The sequence below is a fragment of the Rhipicephalus sanguineus genome, chromosome 3 (assembly GCF_013339695.2).
Source record: "Rhipicephalus sanguineus isolate Rsan-2018 chromosome 3, BIME_Rsan_1.4, whole genome shotgun sequence".
In the NCBI taxonomy this organism is placed as follows: Eukaryota; Metazoa; Arthropoda; class Arachnida; order Ixodida; family Ixodidae; genus Rhipicephalus; species Rhipicephalus sanguineus.
The window spans coordinates 3,381,180-3,404,531 of NC_051178.1; the positions used below are offsets into that span (position 1 = coordinate 3,381,180).

Genomic DNA, 23,352 nt, shown 5'->3' on the forward strand with positions numbered 1-23,352 from the left:
ACGAAGTCCCACAAGCCAGCATAGTGAGTGATGATCGGTTACTATTGTGAACTCGCGGCCATGTAGATACGGTCGGAACTTCTGAATGGCGAAGACGACTGCTAAGCACTCGAGCTCGGTGACGGTGTAGTTCTTCTCTGCTCTGGTCAGTGTCCGACTGGCATATGCTACGACGTGCTGACGGCTGTTGCAGAGTTGCACCAGCACAGCACCAACACCTAGGCCACTAGCATCAGTATGAAGTTCAGTGAAAGCGTCAGGATCAAAATGCTTCAGGATGGGTCCTGAAGTCAATAAAAACTTCAGCTGTTGAAATGCAGCCTCACATTTATCATCCCACAAGTACGGTGTGTCTTTATGAAGAAGGGACGTCAATGGGGAGGCAAGTTGTGCGAAGTTCTTAATAAATCGGCGGAAATATGAGCACAGACCCAAAAAACTTCGCAGGTCCTTCACTGTTCGTGGTTGCTCAAAGTTGCGAACCACTGCGGTCTTCTGTGGGTCTGGTCGTACGCCTTCTTTATCCACGAGAAAGCCTAATACGAGGGCTTAACGTTCTCCAAAATGGCACTTCTTTGAGTTTAAAACAAGGCCAGCTTCGCGTAAGCATTCAAGCACAAGTGACAAGCGGTGGTTATGCTCTTGAAAAGTCTTTCCGTAGATAATCACGTCATCTAAATAGCACATGCAAATTTCCCATTTTAGTCCACGGAGTACTGTATCCATAAATCTCTCGAATGTCGCTGGAGCATTGCACAAACCAAAGGGCATAACGTTAAACTCAAAAAGACAATTTGGTGTTACGAAGGCCGTCTTCTCTTTATCTGAGGGATGCATAGGAATTTGCCAATACCTAGAACGCAAGTCAACAGAAGAAAAATAGGAGGCAGAATGCAGGCAGTCCACGGCGTCATCTGTACGTGGCAAAGGGTAGACGTCTTTTTTTGCAATGGCATTTAGGCGACGATGGTCTACGCAGAATCTCCATGAATTATCCTTCTTCCTGACTAGAATGACAGGAGCTGCCCACGGACTACACGATTCTTGTATGACGCCCTTCTTTAGCATGTCTTCAACTTGCTCAGCGATGACTTTCCTTTCGGAAGGCGATACGCGATAGGGCTTCTGGCGTATTGGTGGTGCTTGGCCTGTATAGATGCGGTGTTGCCTATGTGAAGACGGTGGCGTAACGGTAGACGTCTCGTCTTGGGCAAAGTCAAAGACTGAGGCGTAGCCTGCGAGCACCTCCTGCAGCAGAGACCGTTCAGTTGAAGGAAGCGACTTGTTGATCATACGGTCAATGCTGGCAGAATAGTCGGGGTACGAATTGGCGTGGGGTTTCTTTACGGCCGCCGACAGTTCAAGTGACGGTATGGTAAGAGTACTTTGCTCTTGAAAGCTTGCCAATTTAGGTCCTGCAGGCAGAGATATGGGCTGCGCGGAAACGTTGACAGTCCACAAATCGGCACAACCATCGACGGCGAGCACGAGGCAACGAGGCACAATAACGTTTTTCTTAAGTGCGTTACTCAAGTTCGGCTCGGCTAAACCGTAGTAAGAACCCGCACAAGAACGTGAAGAGTTTACGCGCACAAACATTGCAGTATGCGGGGCCAAACAGACGTCTTGAGACACGGAAAACACGTCCGAGCTGTCATCAACGGTATCTTCCGTCAATGGAGAGGGCAACATGGTACGAAAAATAATCCCACCACTACCACAATCCAGAGTGGCACCACATTCACGCAAAAAATCTATACCTAGAATGACGTCGTGGGTTGCACGTGCAAGCACCGTTAGTTCAGCTCTAAACGTTTGATTTCCTACTGAAAGTAAAACAGAACAAATACCAACCGGGCTCAACGTTTCTCCCCCTACGCCGCGGAACGTAGCACTCCGATTCCAAGCAAACATTACTTTCGTCCCAAGGCGATTTTTAAAAGACATGCTCATTATAGAAACTGCAGCACCGGTATCAACTAATGCAACAGTACTCACATTGTCTACAAAAACACTCACTTTGTTCTCAACCATTACAACACAAGGGGGTCTTGCGGAAGATGATTTTGCGGCCTCGCCCCCATCAGTCGCACCAGTTAGTTTCCCAGTGGTGGTGGCGTCCCCGAGCGGCGACGCGGGGACGGGGATCGCTGTTGGCATGCGGGTGGTGGGGTAACGCTGCGGTCGGAGCAAGGCGAGTCAGCACATGCTGCGTGTTGCCGTTGGAAAGAGCTCTGAAATGGTCGAGACTCGCCAGCAGGCACATAGGGCGTGTACACGTTGAATCGTGGAGCTCGCTGCTGGCGACGGTAGCAGTACCTAGCGATGTGTCCAGGTAGCCCGCAGTTGTAGCAAGTACGGGTGTCGCGTCTAGTCGTCTCCGGGGAGGTAGACCTCGTTGGTTGATAAAAGCCGGGAGATGGCGGCTGAGGAGTAAATCGCCGGGATGCAGCTTGCCTGCGTTCCTGGTTTTCGAGTGGCCGTTCACTCCTTCGTTCGAACCGATCGGTGTAATTCGGGCATTCGGGCGAGGCTCAAAGTAGCTTTGACGCATCCGAGGTACCGGTGGTTCATGGGGGCGTTGGTCGAATGCACGCTGATGGCAGACACCGGCGGTGTCCACAGCTTGCAGTTGAGCAAGTTCTTCCTTAACCACTCGTCTTATAATCGAAGAGGTGTCGTCCTGCGATGGAAGGTTGACACTTGCAATCGTGGGCACATTGTCAAGATGTCCAAATTTCGGTAGGATTCTCCTCCTCTTTAGCGCTTCAAACGCTCGGCAGTGTTTCCTTAGGTCGGAAGGTGTGTGTAGGTCTTCCTTAGTGATAACAAAATTGTACACGTCTTCCGCGATTCCCTTCAGGAGATGACCTACCTTATCTTCGTCAGACATGGTCGCACTCACGATTCCGCAAAGCTTGAAGACGGCCTCGATGTATGTGGTGCATGTTTCGCCAGGTAACTGAGCTCTGCGTGAAAGCGTTTGCTCCGCCTGCTTGACCTTAGCAGTCGAGTCACCAAAACACCTCTTCAGCTCGTCCACAAAAATGTCCCATGTGGTCAATGCACTCTCGTGGTTGTCGAACCAAAGAGGCGCGGTGCCAACGAGAAAAAACACCACGTTCTCGAGCTGCTTAGCAGTGCTCCAGCGGTTGCTGCGACTCATTCTTTGGTAGTGCTTGAGCTAATCCTCAACATCGTCATCCGGCTGCCCCGAAAAGGTCCTTGGTTGACGTTCCGACGTGCTGCAGCCAGCTTGTCCTGGCGGGTGAGCGTGTTGCTCATCAGCGGCGAGGTTGTTATGGCCTGCTCCTGCGTCCTCCATGTCTGGTAACTGCGGTGGCAAGCCTGCCAAGCGTCTGCTCCGTCGCAAAATTGGTAGAGCTGGGTCGTCCACATCGATGTACCCGGCACCTTCCACCAAACTGTTACGAGTGATTGTGTTTATTTACAGATGAGGTGAAATGGCGTTGGGAAAGAGCAGCGTACTTCTGAGACAGGCGTAGTCCGGTTCACCCAACCACACAGTCCAAGCGCCGGCTCCACTACTCTTCTTCTTCCGCGCCCCGTACGCTCGCGCATCTTCGTTGCAATATGCTGAAGTGGACAGCAATGCGATGCAATGTTTTTTCAAAAAGATGCCGACAGAAGTGAGGAATCTCGATATAAATCACCATATGAGCTGCCCTTAGCACGTCAGAGATCCCACGCACTGTGGGAATCGAGTTCATATGTGAAGCAGCCAACGAGGAGCTACCTATGCCACATTTCTTGAGCCAAGTGTTACGATGTGGATTGACGTCATTGTGTAGATGTGTGCATATATATCATGAGCACTCTGTACTGTGTGAATACTGGGTGAAGGTCGCTGCAGTACATTTCTCAGCGTTTGTCGGCTATACAGAAATTGCCCACAACAACAAGCAAAATGTCTTTCTCTTCTTTACTCTACGCAATCCATTTCATAATATTACCTGCATTGGTGGCTTAGTATGTAGGTGCCGTGCTGCTAAGCTCGAGGGCGCAGGTCGGATTCCCGGCCACGGTGTTTCCATTTCGATGGGGGCACAACCGAAATGACACTCATGTGCTCAAATTTAGGTGGTCATAATTAATCCGGAGTCACCCGCAGAGATAGGATTTCTGCTCCCTATTTAAATATATACCAGCCATGCTGTTCAAATCACATAAGGACCCTAGCAAAAATGCCAATAGAATTTTCTACTGGTCTTATAGAAAAATCTTATTTGTTGTATAAGTGCTCTATTCGAGCATTATAGGTTTTATTAGAATTCTATTGTCACCAATAGAGACCAATTGACGACATCTATTTGTCACCGATAGGACCAATAAAGTTTTTATTGGCGCCTATAGCTGGAAGCTATTTGTCACCCATAGAACCAATTGACACGTATTGGCACCAGTGGGGTATAATAGGAGACGTCTATTTGTCACCAATGGAACCAATAGGTATATGTTAGTACCAATAGGTGACAGCTATTTGTCACTTATAGAACCAGTAGGCACCAATAGGCTTTAATAGGCGACGTCTATTTGTCACCTATAGAACCAATAAATAGCAGCTATTTGTCATTTATAGAACTAGCAGGTGTGAATTGCCACCAAAGTCGCAGGGTTATGCATGGTATTAAAAGGCCACTTATACGTATTTAATTCACTTACAGGTCATGCAGTAGCGAATTCAGCCAAAAGGCAGTTTTTGATTTGTTCAGTATTTGAGCAAAGTGGCAGCTGTTTTACTTAACAGTGTTCCAAAATATAGCAGCCATATTTTTCATAAATCTTACCAAAATAATTACACAGACGCAGGCCCGTAGCCAGGGGGGGCGACCCCCCCCCCCCCCGAAATTTTTATGATGCATGGTGTTTTACCGAAAATAAATAATGAAAGTAGGCGTTTTTCTCAAATAGTCAAGGCTTTCAGCAAGTGCTCCCCCCCCAATCTGTACTCAAGGTTATGGTTATGCATTATATTTGAGGGATAAACCCGCAAAAAGACAGGTTTACAGAAAGAGAAAGTTACCATAGTTGAAAAGGGAACGCCACAGCAGGTAAGGTTTTAACTGGCGTACTCAATGTTCTTGTAAAGGCAGCAATTTGTACTCTGAAATCCTTGCATGGTGCAAACGGGGTGGCAAAATAAGCTGCTAATAAAATAAGTGAAGTCAACATGTAAGGTAGAATTCGTCACTTCCTGCTTCAATGTGTGCACATAATGTATACATCGTTCTTTTCAGCAGGTGGGCTATTGCGATTCTTCGACAGCACGCTATGGAAACAAACGCGAAAAGCAGTAGGGTACGGATTTGGGCTGGTTGGTGCATGACTTCAAGTAGAAAACAGCGCTACGAGACGGGACAAAGAACGGGCACAAACACGGTGCTGACTATCAACCAAATGTGCTTTTATTCCACCAGTCCACATATTTATACTCCACCATGACTAAATAAAGCATAACAAAAACACCAGAAAAAACCGGTCAGCCTGCGCAAAGGCAAGAAAAAATTTTTTTAACTCGACAGAAATTTTATCTCCTTCGGAAGCAGTGAAATCGAGGGGAGGCTAACACATGCCTCGCCGCCTTTACAAATGTGATACGCTTCAGAAACGAGACGCGCACGTTCGTGATAGTACTTTGATAGGAAACTCGTATCTTTAAAAGATGGCTGGCAGCCGCATTCATTGCACTGAATGGACAGTTGACTGTCTTTTGCTTGTTTAGAGACCTTGTTCGCGTGCTCGCGCAAGCGGTCATTAGCACACCGGCCAGTTTGACCAACATAGTAACGCCCGCAGGAAAGAGGAATCTTGTACACAACAGAATTGCAACATTCAACAAACTTTTGCCGGTGCTTCTTACTACATATTTCCGTCTTGGTTTCTCTGTTTACCTGCTGACACAGGCTGCCAAGTTTATTTTTGGCAGAGAATAACAACCTTACCCCCGCCCTACTGACCACCTTTTTAAGATTATGTGCCACCTGGTGCACATACGGGATGACTGCAACTGGTTGCTGGGGGTGTGTCGGTGATGGCACAGCTGCTGAGACCCTGTTCTTGAAGCTAGAAAGGAGGCTTTCTGCGATGCTGGTCAAAACAGTTTCCGGGAAACCTGCCAGCTTCAAACGTGCTAATTGACAAGAAAAACTCTCCTCAACCTGGTGGTCACAGGACCTCTCAAGCGCCGCCTTCATGCAGGCCCTGGCAATGCCGCGCTTCACAATCTTCGAGTGCGCGGACGAGAAAGGGAGAAGGCTCTTCTGCGACCTAGGCGCATAACCCCAACAAACATGGTCGTTTGAGAACAAGAGTTCCAAGTCCAAGAAGCGTAGCCTATTGTCTAAGGGATGCTCAGTGGTCAACTCAAGTGGACTTAATTCCGTAAGGAATACGTCAAAAATTCCAGCAGCAGGCTGTACGTCAAGAGGGTTAGTGCAATAAAATACTAAAAAGTCGTCCACGTACCGCATCACTTTTACCACGCTAGTCTGTCTAAGCTTGCTGTCAAGATTACGGTCATAGCGGGCTAGTAAGATGTCGCTGAGAACAGGGGCGATGCATGAGCCAATGCAGACCCCTTTTCGCTGAATGAAAAGCTTATCGTCAAAACTTATAAAAGTGGATTGCATGTAAAACTTTAAGAACTCTAAAAATTTGTCTACCGTGATTCCACATGCATTCTGAAACTTAACAACACCGTATCCGTCAATGCAATTACTAACTTCGGCACACACATCATTCTGAGGCAACGAGTAGTATAAGTCCTTGATGTGGACTGAAAAGGCACGCACACCCACTGGGCATTCATCTCGGAGATAGGCAGAAACAGTACCTGGGCTCCTTATGAGGTAGGGGTCGTCGATGTCAAGTAGGCACAAGAACCTTTGCAGGAACGCACCAACTTCTCGCTGCCAGGTACCGCGCTCGGAAACGATGGCCCGGAACGGGCAAAGTTCTTTGTGAGTCTTGGCGCTGAAAAAGGCTCAAAGGCTGGTTCCTTTGCAGGCCTTCACGGATGATGCCAGTTTGGAAAGTCCAGCCCTTTCGCACAGCTGAACTGCCCTAGTTTTCACTTTCGTGAGGACCACTCCTTTCGCTTCGCGGAAGTTGCTGCTAATGGCCACTTATGCGTTTTCCTTGTACATACCACGAGGCACCACGACGAATCCTCCCTCTTTATCAGACAGGAGCAGCTTCAGGCCGGCTTCCTTAAGGACAGCAACCGCTGAGCGGAGCTTAACCGTATTGCCTTTCTTAACCCGCTGAGGCAGGCAGTCCACTCCTTCCCTGATGCACCGGTCAACTTCATCCGTCTTTGCTTTTCCAGCAGCTGTTCTGACGAGGCTGAGTAGTTCCGTCTTGTCCAAATCAGGGTGTTCACAGAACTTTGGCCCGAGTTTGAGAAGATCAGCCACGTTCTTCGGAACTGAGGCATCCCGGAGTACCTCGACATCTTTAGCTTGCTCCGAATTCTGACGTTTGTTGGGGTTATGCGCCTAGGTCGCAGAAGAGCCTTCTCCCTTTCTCGTCCGCGCACTCGAAGATTGTGAAGCGCGGCATTGCCAGGGCCTGCATGAAGGCGGCGCTTGAGAGGTCCTGTGACCACCAGGTTGAGGAGAGTTTTTCTTGTCAATTAGCACGTTTGAAGCTGGCAGGTTTCCCGGAAGCTGTTTTGACCAGCATCGCAGAAAGCCTCCTTTCTAGCTTTAAGAACAGGGTCTCAGCAGCTGTGCCATCACCGACACACCCCCAGCAACCAGTTGCAGTCATCCCGTATGTGCACCAGGTGGCACATAATCTTAAAAAGGTGGTCAGTAGGGCTGGGGTAAGGTTGTTATTCTCTGCCAAAAATAAACTTGGCAGCCTGTGTCAGCAGGTAAACAGAGAAACCAAGACGGAAAGATGTAGTAAGAAGCACCGGCAAAAGTTTGTTGAATGTTGCGATTCTGTTGTGTACAAGATTCCTCTTTCCTGCGGGCGTTACTATGTTGGTCAAACTGGCCGGTGTGCTAATGACCGCTTGCGCGAGCACGCGAACAAGGTCTCTAAACAAGCAAAAGACAGTCAACTGTCCATTCATTGCAATGAATGCGGCTGCCAGCCATCTTTTAAAGACACGAGTTTCCTATCAAAGTACTATCACGAACGTGCGCGTCTCGTTTCTGAAGCGTATCACATTTGTAAAGGCGGCGAGGCATGTGTTAGCCTCCCCTCGATTTCACTGCTTCCGAAGGAGATAGCGTTTCTGTCGAGTTAAAAATTTTTTTTCTTGCCTTTGCGCAGGCTGACCGGTTTTTTCTGGTGTTTTTGTTAAGCTTTATTTAGTCATGGTGGAGTATAAATATGCGGACTGGTGGAATAAAAGCACATTTGGTTGATAGTCAGCGCCGTGTTTGTGCCCTTTCTTTGTCCCGTCTCGTAGCGCTGTTTTCTACTTGAAACGCGAACAGTACGGCATCTACCAGCTCCGCTGGTCGCATTACTTTTCAAAACAGTTGTAGCCTGGCTGGTAATAAGACAAGTTATCCATGATACATTCACGAGACTAGCGTCTTTTTATTGTCACCAAGCTAAGAGCGCGGAGAAGACAAATGCGAACAGCGCTGTTCGCGTTTTTTTCGTCGTCTTTGTAAGTAGTAGGCGGTAGGTTGTAAGTGCAAGCTCGCTCGAGCACTTGCACTTCTTACGACGGTGAACATCGCGTTCCCTGCCGCAGGTTACTGTACCTGCGCGGTCACCCTTAATGCGCATCAAATAAAAACGAGAAAAATATGAAGTTCGAAACATGCGGAAACACGATAACGACAACAAAATCATGAGCAACCAACGCCGAGCAACCACAGTGATACAGGCTTGCCAAATGAGCTCATTGAAGATAATAGCTGTCGCGTGAAGGCGCTGTATGTCTTCTATTGTCTTTTTGCAGCTGAAATTTCGGTTCGGTACGCTTTCCGGCATAACCTTCCTTCCAATATGTCAGCAGCTGAATATTTTCGAGGGGTTGGAAATAGAGCAAAATATTGCAATACAATAGCAAAAAATAAAATCTTGTTTTTGCGGTATGGCTACGGCACGAGCGCCAGCCAGCAAGCGAGCCGACTACAGCCAGCCACAGCCGCAGCGGATGTTTTCGGTCGAGTCATGAGTGTGTGGTGCGGCAAGTTCGTGGTCGAAGACAGGCTTAGAAATGTTGTATGTTTGTGTCTATTGAAAGTTGCACGAAAACGCAGCTGTGTAATCGCGACGACAATGCAAGGTCGGTCATGAGCGTTAAAGAAGTTAAACGTTGCAGCGCTAAAAGCGTCTCGGACTTTAACAGCAGTAAGTGGTACCGAGTGTACTGACAGGATGCTGCTCGCAAAGGTTGCTTCGGTGCGCATACCCTGCCGATGTTGGGTAAGTGAACTGTTTTTTATATATTTGCTAGTCAGTAAAAGTTGCTGTTGCTGTGCTACTAATTGTCGCATCTGCCAGAGTGCCCACCGGACAGCGAGGACAAGAGCGATAAATCAGTGTTCACTTACGGTTCTTTGCAGATGTATTGAAATAATACCTCTAGCCACGTAAAATGATTTTGTCGCTGCATGTGCCCAGCTCTCACGGCCCTAGCATTGTAACTGGTATGGAATAAGTGAGAACTTGGCATAGTTTTTTAAAAAAAAGTTAGCCCCTTCGTTTGTTCTAGTTTTTCCGCTCCACAGTACAATAGTTTTGAACATAGTGTGGGCTGTTCGCATGTACAGACGCTGGCATAGACGCACGTTATCGACTTGCGCATTGTTTTCGCGATAATCTAAAGAGACTAAAATACGTAATCATGCCTTCGTTCACCCTCGATAATACACTTATGGGAGAGGGAAGAAGTTTATTGGCAATAAAAATCTTGTGTGGCTGTCCCATCATCAATTACTAGTCATGCTCACTGAACCCCATTCTATGAAACACATGGTTGCAGTAGAGAGGCACTATATTTAATGATGATTTCTGTGTGAAGTCGCAAAGTTCACACGCTGCGATCGGTTTGGTGCTAGGGCTGTTTGACGTTTCCCACAAGTGTTCGAAGTCCACACACGTGACTGCGTTTATGCTTCTGGGACACAAGCATAATCGAATCTGCTGTACGAATTTCACAAAAGATCCGTCCCTGTCATGTTAAGCTGTTACCTACAGCCAGCTCACCGGAATTTCCTTTATGCCGATTCTGCAGTGTGTTGTATCTGCATATTTTTTCTTATTCTAATGCTTGTTTTCTTTCAGTAGCACATCTAAATATTTTCTTTCTTACTTCCTGGTATTTTATGTTTGTTTCTTTTTTTCAGGCACTACCTAAGAAGTGGTGCTGTGGCATATATTCGACAAGGAAGCACAGCATGCCTGGAAAGCTTGTTGCGGGGAAGATCGCCGATTTGATGAAGTTATCCTGTAATAATGATAAATATAGCACATGCCTCCCGTCAAATAGAATTTGTTGATTTTATACAGGCGCTGCTATGTTGCAGTCCTCAAATGCGCATTATTTGATATGCCGAAATTACGAGTTCCCAGCGGAGAAATAGGCCAGTAGATTTCCAATACACAAATACAGTACTAATAGGCAAATAGAATGCCAATAGACAAATACACCAATAAACAAATAGAGGTCCAATAAACCAACATGCCACCTATAGACCCATACGATAACAATAGACCAATATGTTAAATAATCCGATAGGCTATTGGTTTTTCTGTGGGTGATTTTTGCTAGGGGAGATTTGAAATTACACAACCAGTTCTGTGCTACACTTGCTTCGCTGCGATGGACCCAAAATGCCACATGTACCTAGTGTTTCGCTACTGACCTTGCGATAGTGATATCCACACAAAGTAAGCTGAGAGGTTACGAATGAAGTGGTGCCACCCACCTCTGGTACCACAGCTGCCACTGGTCCAGCAGGTGGCGGTAGTGGTCCACCCAGAGCTGTGCCCGGGGACTGGAGCTCAGGGGACTCGGGTAGCTCTGCAGGGCAGCGACACTGACCGTCTGCACGTCCCCCGTGCGATCCAGGTAGCGCTGCAGCAGCTGGGAACCGTCCTCACTCATGCCTGCAAGGAGAGGCTGCAACATCCCGCCGCCAAAATTGGTGCAGGGAGTCACCTGTGAGGAGGACACCGTCCAGGTTCCCTTGCTCCACAAGAGCCTCAGCCAGGCCCTCAATGTACTCCAGCAGCTGCACAGAAAAGCACCGAGCCACAATGCTTGCTCTGTTATAAACACAACAATGTGGCTGGGAGCCACTGGGTGCATTTTGTTTGCGCGCACGCAGCCAAGAAGGAAGAAGCGTGACACTCATCTGCTCTTGGGAACCAAATGGCTGCCCTGCCATTCAGATAAATGTTTCCTTAATGGCAACTTCTATGGGTGCTTGCCTAATGGCATCGAGGGCAGCCATTTCAGAGTCATCGTGCTTCGTTCCGCTGTCTCCTATTTGATTTGGATTTGAGCAATGATACTTGGAGAGATTATGTGGAGAGATTATGTTAGAGAAACTGGCCACCCTGTATACGAAGTGCCTCTCGACGGGGAGGATACCAGAATCTTGGAAGAATGCCAACATCATCTTGATCCATAAGAAAGGGGACGTCAAGGACCTGAAAAATTACAGGCCCATAAGCTTACTGTCCGTTGTCTACAAGCTATTTACAAAAGTAATTGCTAACAGAATTAATACGACATTAGAGTTCAATCAACCAAGGGACCAGGCAGGATTTCGTACAGGATTCTCAACAATAGACCATATTCATACTATCAATCAGGTGATAGAGAAATGCGCGGAATACAACCAACCCTTATACATAGCCTTCATAGATTACGAGAAGGCATTTGATTCGGTGGAGACATCAGCAGTCATGCAGGCACTGCGGAATCAAGGCATCGACGAAGCCTATATAAACATAATGGAAGAAATCTACAGCGGATCCACAGCCACTATAGTCCTCCATAAAGAAAGCGACAGAATCCCAATAAAGAAGGGCGTACGGCAGGGAGACACGATCTCTCCAATGTTATTCACCGCGTGTTTACAGGAGGTTTTCAGGGCCCTAGATTGGGAAGAGTTATGGATAAGAGTTAACGGAGAGTATCTCAGTAACCTACGATTCGCTGATGACATTGCATTGATGAGTAACGCGGGAGACGAATTGCAGCTCATGATTACTGAACTGGATACGGAAAGTAGAAGAGTAGGTCTGAAAATTAATCTGCATAAAATTAAAGTAATGTGGAACAATCTTGGCAGAGAACAGCTCTTTGCGATAGGTGGCGAGACACTGGAAGTTGTAAGGGAGTACGTCTACTTAGGACAGGTAGTAACCGCGGAGCCGAACCATGAGAGTGAAATAACTAGAAGAATAAGGATGGCTTGGCGCTCATTCGGCAAGCATTATCCAATCATGAATGGTAATCTACCACTATCCCTCAAGAGGAAGGTATATAACAGCTGCATCTTACCGGTACTTACCTACGGAGCAGAAACCTGGAGACTTACAAAGAGGGTTCAACTTAAATTGAGGACGACGCAGCGAGCGATGGAAAGGAAAATGATAGGTGTAACCTTAAGAGACAGGAAGAGAGCAGAGTGGGTCAGGGAACAAACGGTGGTTAAGGATATCATAGTTCAAGAAGAAGAAATGGATATGGGCCGGGCACGTAGCACGTCGGCAGGATAACCGGTGGTCATTAAGGGTAACCGACTGGATTCCAAGAGATGGGTGGCAGCAGAAAGCAGAGGACCGGGTTGATTGGCGGAACATGGGAGAGGTCTTTGCCCTGCAGTGGGCGTAGACAGGATGATGATGATGATGATGATGAAATACCCCATGAAGTGGCTGAGGGGACGACCACCATAGTAGCTCACTTGGTAAGAGCACTGAGGGCATAATCCAAAGGTTGCAGGTTTGGTCCCTGCCGGCAGCAAGTTCTCTTTCTGTCCAATTTAATTGCTTCCCATCTATTCACAATTACTACAATACACTTAAAACAGTACAATTAACGTCTACTGTACTTTCCTTGGCTTCATTATCTGCTTTTTTTTAAGGTTGTGTCAAACAAAAAGAAATGAGCGCTCAAAAATTCCCTTCCTCCATTCTCATTGGAGAGCCTTTTTAAAAAATTATCAAACCAAAGCGATCCCCTGTCACACCTGAAGGACCTAAGCAGCACAAAAGCACAGGACCGGGTTGATTGGCGGAACATGGGAGACGCCTTTGCCCTGCAGTGGGCGTAGACAGGCTGATGATGACTTCAAGGGCAATGTAGTGAAATTTAAAAATTATTAAGGATAGTGCTATGCAATATTATTTGAGCAGTTGTAAGAACTGAAGGAGGTCCCATCGCAAAACTGCCAGGGAAACCTAATGGTAAGTAAGGCTTAAAAAAAACGGCAAGATTTGGCAAAGAACATCATATAAACCTAGGTGAAAATGAGTAACTGGGAATCCAACTGGTTTCAACTGGTATCAACTGGGACCAAATGGTTCCAGTTGGGAAACAACTGGTCCCAGTTGATTCCAGTTGCAACTGGTCCCAGTTAGCAGCTGGTCCCAGTTACAACTCAACTGGTCCCAGTTAATTCCAGTTGCAACTGGTCCCAGTTAGCAGCTGGTTCCAGTTACAGCTCAACTGGCCACCAACGGGAACCATGACCAGTTGAACTGGAAGAAGCTGATCCCAGTTGGAAACCATAACCAGTTAAATTGGAAGCAAGTGGTCCCAGTTGCGCCCTAACTGGAAGTGCGACCAGTTGTCCTGGTTGTACGGTTCTTCAAAGTGAAAGAAGAAAGATAATTGAACGCATACGCAGCATTGCTGCACTTGAGTAAATGGGTTTTATCTAAGAGCTTTTTGTGTCCTATTCGCAGAAGGGTACGATCACTGGCCTAGTAATATTCCTAGGACAATGAGAGAATAAGAAAATGGCATCTCATGGTTTGCGAATGAATTATCTTTTCTTGTTTAGACGTCATCCTCTTCGTGTTGTTTAAACCCCATTACATTAATATATACAGCCTTACCTCACCTGATATATATGTATTTTTTAAAATCATATTATCGTGGATTATTCCGTTGCGCAAATGCGCAACACAGTGCACACAAGCGTACGCTTGTTTTAGCATCGGTACATTCAACTAACATTAAAAAGCTGTTGTCAATCTTTTTACGTCCATCACGGTGACAATACGCGCAACCGAGGCGGGCCCAATTGACGTTGGGGTGTTAATATTGCCGTCGTCTCGCTGGGAGCATGCCATGCTTAATAGTCTTGTGTGCAGCACAGCGGTTACTTCCGTACGAGAACGAAAAATGGAGTAGTGCCAGTGCCGAAAGCTACCACAGCTGAGACTGCCGACATGCTGCCGACACAAACCCACCCACAAACCGTTGCACAAACGCAGCCTCTCTACATCGACTGCCGTCACATTAGTCCCGTATCTTATAGGCTCAAACATTGAACGAAGCAGTAAAGCAATCAAGCATAAAGATTACATATAAAATAAACTGAAATGAATTATTTCGTGCCAATTCGGCAATGTTTAATGGAAGAAAGGAACTGGATAACAAAGACAAAATTTAGAAAAACAGCGATGCTAGTTTCGTACACCACATGGGTCGAGGGCTAGCTACCGAGCGCTCGGTGGTCCGTGGTCGCGCTGCTTAGTTGTGCTGTTTTTCAAAAGGAACGTGCAGTCATGGCGTGCGTAAATTAGACTTTGTCGAATTAGTGTTCGGCAGCTTCATATGTGGAAGACTTTGACTTCAGGCGAACGCCGGACAAGTGTTTACGCCTGTGACAAGACGGATATATGGACCCATTGTGTGCGGAATGCTGCCTGCCAATTGTCAGCGATGCAGCCGTTTGAAGGTAATTATACCATTTATGCTTCGAATGCTAGTTGTTCAGTATCCTAGAGAAGATGTAGATATAATGCAGGCAGAGTGCTTTGAGTGTTGAGACGATGGAACGTTGCATTGTAAACAAATGCTTTCTATACTGCTCTAGCTAAGTTTGTTTATGGGTTTGTGCGGAGTGCTCGCAAACTTGCTGCCATTTGTTTGGGAGCATCACAGAAAATGAGTGCCGTGCAATACTTGTGCTTTGAACGGCATGCTAAATAACTATGAAGTGTGCTCGTAACTCTGTCCGCGACGTTCAAAGAAAGCGCTAAGGGCCCGTATTTGCACTCTAAATGAATATTTCTGAACCTGTTGCATGTGTAGGCATATGAATTCGAGTGAAAATAATGGTGTTTTTTTATTATTTTTACGAAGAATCGAGCAAGACCGTGCACAGCATCTTGAATTTCGGTCGCCGCTATGCATTGGTCATACAATAGCTTTTAAGTTGATTTCATCACTGAGCATTCACATATGTCCGTTTCTCGTCGATCGTGATCACTCGGACTTCACCAACATATTACTCAGCCGGACTCACTCAGACTTGCGGCTTGACCTGAGTCTGATTGAGCCGGAGTGAGTCAACTAATGAGTCCGTTAACGTAAAACTAGCTTTTTCGATCATGGTGTCAATGATCTTTGATGCCAATATCTCACATAATCGCTGCTGTCCGATACGCCTTTTGATCTTCTTCAAACACGAGTTATCAGTGGTTTCATTCCAGTAAGGACATTTTTATGAAAAAAAGTGGCACACACGAGATATTTTTATCAGGAGCTTCCCATGAAAGAGCTTGCATGGGGAGGACATGGCACGCCCCCCCCCCCCTTAACTCGCGCCTTTGATCAGTAAAAGTTCAAGTGGTGCACAAACACTAGTGCATTGAGATATGTGTTAACAGACTTGAGTATGAGCATAAGCCAATATAAGGCTGATAGTAATGATGAAGATGAGTAGATAGGACCAAGGGTCGGCAATTAAACATGGAGCTCACTCAGACTCACTCAAGAAATATATTTTGCAATCAGGGCTCACTCGGACTCGGACTCACCAATATTTTCCTCAACCGGACTCACTTGGACCCAGACTCACTAAAATTTTCCTCAACCGGACTCACTCAGACTCAAACTCAGCAAAATATTGCTCACCCGGACTCAGGCCTGATCTGAGTCTGAGCGAGTCTTAGTGAGTTGGCTCATGAGGGAGTTTGCCGACCTATGCTGCTGGAGAGCACCCCGTGTCACCCATAGGAGGGTGCACAGCAAGGCTTGAAATTTGTGTGTCGGCCTCCGTAGCATCACTCCTTGTGCTGCCCAAATTTTCTCGGACGGTAACTTTGGGCATGGATTTTCTTCAGGAGTATGGAGCGATAACTAATCTGTGTGATGCGTCCGTGACTTCTGCAAATTGTGTATCTACACACTCAAATGTTGAAATCAAACATTGTGATGCAGCATTACGTGTAGTTGGTGACTGCGTAACGTTACCTCCTCACAGTGGTCTCTTTGTCGTTGTTGAGTGCCCGCAGGAGCAGCCAACTACAGGCATCACCGAAGGTAACCTCACATTCTTGCTTGATCGAGAAGTCACCATCACTCGAAGTCCCCTTGAGATCCGAAATGGGCAGACTACGCTTTTAATTACCAACTACAGTGGCGAGTACAAGCATTTTGCGACGCGCACCACCATAGCATACTTAGAATCACTGGATGAGTCGAACATTTTTACTTTGGTGAGGACAATCTCGACAGAAAAAAGCTGCGATGCGGACATAACTAGTCGCATCAACGTCATTTGACAGTTAGGACAACCTAAGGGGGAAAGGCTCCTCAGTCTACTGTCATCCATTAGTGACTGTTTCGCCACAACATCGACAGTACGGCAGACCCCTCTAACCATGCAAAGAATCATCACTGAGCCAACCGTCCAACCTGTGCACCAACAGACCCACCACGTGTCGCAGAAAGAACAGGATGCCATTCGTCATCCAAGTGAAATAAATGCTCGATGACGACGCAATTCAACCATCATGAAGTCCTTGGTGTCGCCTGTCATGTTGGTTAAGAAAAAAGATGGTTCACTACAAGTCTGTGTAAACTACCGCAAACTGAACAAGATCACGAAAAAAGACATATATCCTCTTCCTCACATCGATGACTCCTTGGATCATTTGCGGCACGACCGTTACTTCTCTTCGATTGGCCTTCGTAGCGGGTATCAGCAGATTGAAGTAGGCGAACGGGATAGGAAAAATTCGGCAGATCCCACGTACCGTGGGAGTCAATGCTATGCAAAGCATGCGGCGAGAAAGTGACTGTGGCGCAATTTTTTTTACTGAGCGAAACGTTACAAAGTGATCCTAAAGATGTGTATAAACTTTATACGCCCACATTTATGTTGAAGAGATGCATATGTGTTATATAACCAGTTGTTTAGAGTTGTGTAACGCTGCCAACGTCAACGTGGGCACTACCAACACCAGAAGCGGTAAGCTGATATGTAGTGCTTATACTTGTCCCTTATGATGCAGAACCCACACGCGTTTCACGAACCCGTGTGCCTGTGTGGAAGAAGTTCTTGACAGTTCTTGAACAGGGTCATCATCACCATGGTCAGTGAGCACCAGCAGCTGGTCGTGACTTATCGGATCCGGTTGTGATCGCGGGGACGAGGGGTCCATGTGTAGTGTAGTATGAGGCATAGTACACCTGTTAGGAATCGTGGATGCCTCAGTCATTTCGTCGACAAATTGTCTGTCGATAGAGCCGGTGACGTCAGAACCTGAAGACACCCGTCGGTGAGGTATAGGCCGTCGAGGCTGGTAGGCCTGAATAGTGCTATGTAGACCAACATCAGTGGATGGCGCTTGTCGTATTCGTACACTACATGGGCGTGTGTGGCCTATGTATCCTAGTCTACAAAGCGGCTGTCAATAAATATAACATCATCCTCGGTCAGCATGAGGGCATCGCGCAGCCTCGTAAGAAATGAAGAGGACACTGCGTCCGTACCTTAGTCCGCTAAAACACTGCGTCGTTCTGGCGGACTAAGTGCACTTTACGGTGCGGTGATGTTAATATCATACGTGACTTTCGTTAATGTACTCCTCCGGGGTAGAGCAATGCTTCAATATAGCTTGCTGAATCATAGCAATACAAACGTAATGTTGATTAGACTGCTACATAAGCAGAGCCAACGCTGGAACCACAGAGGTTAAGCCGATATGACGTTTGTATCGTAGAAGAACACATCGTAGGAGTATCGTTTAGTGTTTATTGCTTTCTTTAAAATTAGGTACCAAGCCCCACAACCACAACTGACGTTGCACCGCTATTACGCCTGCATAGGTTGTTTTTCGAGACCAGTTTATAGACATGGCATGGCTCTGTGGTAGAATACCTGATTGCCACGCAGAATTCTTGGGTTCGACTAATGCTGGGATCCTAATTTTCATTCTTTCCATTCGTCGGGTCAACGCTGCCGATGTTTTTTCTTAACGCTCTCGCATTTAACTTACCAATGTCTGGTGTCGCCGTTCCTGGGTAGATATAAGCTGTCAATCACTTGTGGCCCATACCCGTACACCGCGGCCCGTGGTAAACGGGTGTGTGCCACACGCGTCCGTAGGAAAGGGTTTGACGACGTACGCGACAAGATTTTGAAGTTATTCATGTCATGACCCGACAGTCATATACGTCAAATCCTCTTACCCTCCCATGCCAATTTTGGTCTACACCAAGTTAAGGAGGCGATCACGGGAGCACGCAGACGCAGGCGGCGAGATAAATAAATAAATAAATAAATAAAAAGACAGACAGACAGACAGACAGACAGATAGATAGATAGATAGATAGATAGATAGATAGATAGATAGATAGATAGATAGATAGATAGATAGATAGATAGATAGATAGATAGATAGATAGATAGATAGATAGATAGATAGATAGATGATAGATAGATAGAAACGCTCTAAGTGCCGATGGTTCGCTAAGAAATTCTTCGCATTTAAAAACGGCATTTATAACACCCGACCGTCTCTACACCTTTAACGTCCTGCCTTCTTTTACTATGCTCCACTCCAGCCACATTCCAATTAATGATGGACACAGTTTTATCTAAACACAAGTGGCACTCGCACTTAGTGTACTTATACGACACAGACGTCCTTTCCACCCCGTTGGAACAGCACATTGAGTGGCTTGAGGTAGTTCTTCTGGCCGTTCGTTCCGCTGGCCTGTCTATGAAGCCGTACAAAAGTCGCTTTGGATACGAGGAGCTTAAATTCCTAGGCCATACTGTCAACAACAGTGGTATCCCGACACCAAAGACAAAGCATGATATACGACGATTTCTAGGCCTTTGTGCATATTGCCACGCGCGTTTCTAAATTATTTAGTTTAATGTATTTGGGTTTCCGCCACAAAAAGCTGTCAGCAACGCTCGGCGCAGACCACACCACAATGCTTGGGAAGCTTCATGATTGTTTGAGATCATTCTGTTAAGATTACATGCAGGACACGAATGGTCAAGTTTATTTGAGAGCTTACGCGAGCGCCAGCGATAACGCTGGAAGGTTTGATGACTACTTTATAAAAGATGACGCGCTCCGCCGAAGATCAGATTATCGACTGCCGACACTCTGTTCGCCGCTATCCGCCTAGTGCGCTGGTATGGTGGCGCCACCGCTCGACCGAGGCGGTTGCACCCTCTCCCAACCCCCCATAGGATCCCATAAATTTTGAATGAAGTTTGCTATTCCGTTGCGCAAAAACAAACTAGCGCCATCTCTCGACAATACGCCACACCGACGATGCAACATCTCTTCTTGCTTTCACCGATATGCCATGCTCCAGGTGACCCCTCTCTCCACTTTCTTTTATTTCTTTCGGTGGCCGTGAGAGCGCGCGCACAGTGCACAGCACGTCCATCCTCACCATGCTGTACATGGTGAGGATGGAAAAAGCGCTAGAAGGTAGCAACAGTGGATTTTTGTGACACAAACAGGTCGGCAGCAGAAGCTTCCAGGTCTATTTAATGCTGATGATATTGTCTTATTTGCGGACAGTCAAGATGATATACAGCGACTGGCAGATATTGCGGAAGGGGATGTGAGGCTCTAGGACTAGGATTTAGTGCAACAAAATGTGGATTGATGGTATTCAATGATCACGAAGACCATACGCTCTTAATACAGGGCCAGAAAATACCGAGGGTAAGCGAGTACAAGTACCTGGGAGTATGGGTAAATGAGGGGGACAGATATATGGAGGTACAAGAGAAAGCATCGGTAGCAAAGGAAAAAAGGAATGCTGCGATTATGAAGCACAGAGCTTTATGGGGATACAATAGGTACGAGGTGCTTCGAGGGCTGTGGAAGGGTGTGATGGTCCCGGGGCTTACATTTGGGAACTCAGTGGTGTGCATGAAGTCAGAGGTACAGTCAGGAATGGATGTAAATCAAAGGACGGTGGGCCGCCTCGAGTTGGGCGCTCACGGGAAGACGACAAATGAGGCTGTAGAGGGTGATATGGGATGGACAGGCTTTGAAGTGCGGGAAGCTCAGAGCAAAATGAGATTCGAAGAAAGGCTGAGGAAAATGAAGAAGAGTAGATGGGCAGAGAAGGTTTTCAGGTGTTTGCATAGAAAAAGCGTTGACACGCAGTGGAGAAAAGGAACTAGGAGGCTCACCAGTAAATATATGGCTAGCAGTGCGGGCGATATGGCAACAAGGAGCATTAAGCGTAAGGTCATAGAGGCGGAGAGGACTTATTGGATGGCAGCGATGGAAAAAAAGCCGGCTCTGAGTAACTACCAAAAGGGAAAAAAACGAAATAAGGAGGGAAAGGTTTTATGATAATTCAAGGGGAAGCGCTTTACTGTTTGAAGCAAGGTCGGGCTGCCTTAGAACGCGTAGTTATAAAGCGAGATTCAGTAATGAAGAAGAACAATGTACATGCTGCTGGGGAGCTAAGGAAACGATGGAACATGTACTGATTGAATGTGGCGATATTCACCCAGGTATACGTGTGGGCACGAGTCTACAGGAAGCCTTGGGTTTTAGGGACAACAATGGAAAGCTGAACATGTCCGCGATAGAAATAAGTATGAGACGGTTAGAGTATTGGTGGCAGAAAAGTAGAGATAAAGTACAAAAATAAATAATGGGGAAAAATAAGGTCATTCTGTCTTAAGAGGCAGAGAGATGGTCCGTGAATTTATACTTTTCTGGTATAATAACATAGATTTAGTCAATGTAGATAAGGTATTAGGCCAACTTGAAACAAGGACGTTTTTTTTTTCTTTTCTTTTTTTTTCTTCGAGCCTGGTGGCAGATATGTCACCGCCCCATTATAAAGGGGACGCTCATAGCATCCATCCATCCATCCAGTCGACAGTGCACCGGACAAGACCGGCTGGGCTCGTCGCTTTCGTCGCGCCTTCCTTGGACATTGCAACGTTAATATTGTGTAAGGCGGTGGCCACACGTCGGATGATGCTCCCTGATTTCGTTCAGCTGCCATCTCATCAACGGCTATGTTTCAGACGCCCCAGTTGTGTACTTTTGTCCGTTGGTTGCTGGACAAGATGGCCTCCTGCAAGACCGCGTTTTCCAAGTCAGCTGTGTGTGTAGTTCTCAGCGTCGCAGCAGTTTGATGGCGCGAGGAGGTCAACTGGTGCTACATCGTGGAAACCGCTGAAGTGACTGCAAGCTTGACGACACTGTGCCAGAATATTCTAGCATACTGTATGCGCACGATTGTGCTACACTATAAATACCACGCTTGGCCTCGCGCGTCAACCTGATACGCCTGTGTGCAACAAATGCGTTGTTATCGTTGGCGTTTTTGCAAAGGTAAGTGAAGCTGTAAGTAGTCGCCCTTCTATGTGCTCGCTACTCCACGCACATTACTTCTAGAATCGCATTTTATGTTGAGTTGCACGTACTAAAGGAGAATCTAGCATACGAGATACATTACACTCGTGTGCATTTCCTATATAAATCTGAGTAATGTCACGCGTGCGCATTTCCTATATAAGTCTGAGTAATGCCATGCTCAATTTAAAGCGCATGTGTTAGAGGATTGTGGCTTGTGGAGATAGGTTTAGCCAAAAAGCTTACCCTACGAGGCGACCGTGAAGGGACGCGACGTTCTCCACTGCCGCAGCGAACAAAGACGCCACGGCCGGGTTCGTCAACTCCGGCACGGCGCAGAAAAAGCACTCGAAGCAGGATGTGAACAAACAACACGGGTTTATTAACCTAAGATGCAGCACATTACGAAAGTCACGGGCTTGCAGGCCGTAAGGGGAACTCCGCAAGACCGATCGAGTACGCTTGCCAGCGGCGCTACGACTCTCACGCAAAAGGCAGCAGTCGAACGCACGAACAAGAAGCCGCCTGCTCAGCAGCGCGTCAACCTCTCGTGCTAGCCTGAGAGCATCTCCCGCGGGCAAGCCCGCGCCAGACAGAAGCGAGCTCAAGGGGGAAGGGGGTTGTCACTCGCGGCCAATGAGGACAGGCGTTGCGCAGTGACGTAAGCTAGCTTAGTGGCGTGAGCATGTGAGCATGTTGAGGCATGCCCGGACGCGTGCCCGCGCGCCGGGAAGCCGACGCATGGCTCGCACCAGACAAAGAGGCCTGGCGCTGCCGCCATGGTCGCCATACTGCCGATTAGCGGCGGTCCCCGGCGCTCGAGCCGCGCGGGGCCAACACGCGCGCTAGCTGGCGAATGAGGCGCCAAAGGGGAGGGCGCGCTCGATTCCCACAGGCTTCAATGGTGAAAGTGATTAGAATTTCCGAAATATATGTGATTGCAATGCAGTTAGAACTTTCTCATATGTTAACACGGTCTGTTAACAAAAAAGAAACGCTGTGTGAATGTTTGTTGGTCATTTGCTAAAGTTCTTTCACGCATTAATATGCAGCTGTGTGACAGCTGTTAAAACGTTCAGCAAGTTAGATTTCGGTTTTCTTGGCCTAGTTCAGTGCTACGAGTGTTGGGCGAAAATAAAAACGCGTGTCTGTTGTGCGTTCCTTAAGCAGGCATACAGCCGTAATATTCATTGTTGTTGTACTGTTTGGGGGTGTTCAATAAAACAAGAATGCTGTTTTGCATTGCAACAGTTTTTATTTTTATCTGTGTTAACAGATCACATAAACAACTTGGACACATGCACGTAAGAAACGTACACAGTGCATCGCGCGCACGCATAAAGAAAACGGGCCTGTCATTTTAAAACAAATAATATAGAACAATTGACGTAACAAACGGCATGCTTGTCTAGTGGAGCAGCGTCGGCAGTACGAATATCAAACCAGAATGAAAAATTAATAGAAAAACGGCGAGTAACGGGCGCTTTGCCCACGGCTTCTATGAGCCACGCGTATCCACCTTTC

General features: G+C 47.0%; 1 protein-coding gene across 1 annotated transcript in view; it reads right to left on the minus strand.

The window, feature by feature from the left end:
• LOC119386412 (GATOR complex protein MIOS) overlaps nucleotides 1-23,352 on the minus strand; it is a 727,447-nt gene that overhangs the window by 132,024 nt on the left and 572,071 nt on the right. Inside the window, exons 22-23 of the mRNA XM_037653722.2 lie at nucleotides 11,156-11,228; nucleotides 10,923-11,103 (exon numbers count right to left, since the gene is read on the minus strand). Of these exons, the coding sequence (XP_037509650.1) occupies nucleotides 10,923-11,103; nucleotides 11,156-11,228 (254 nt within the window). The remainder of the gene's footprint in view (nucleotides 1-10,922; nucleotides 11,104-11,155; nucleotides 11,229-23,352) is intronic.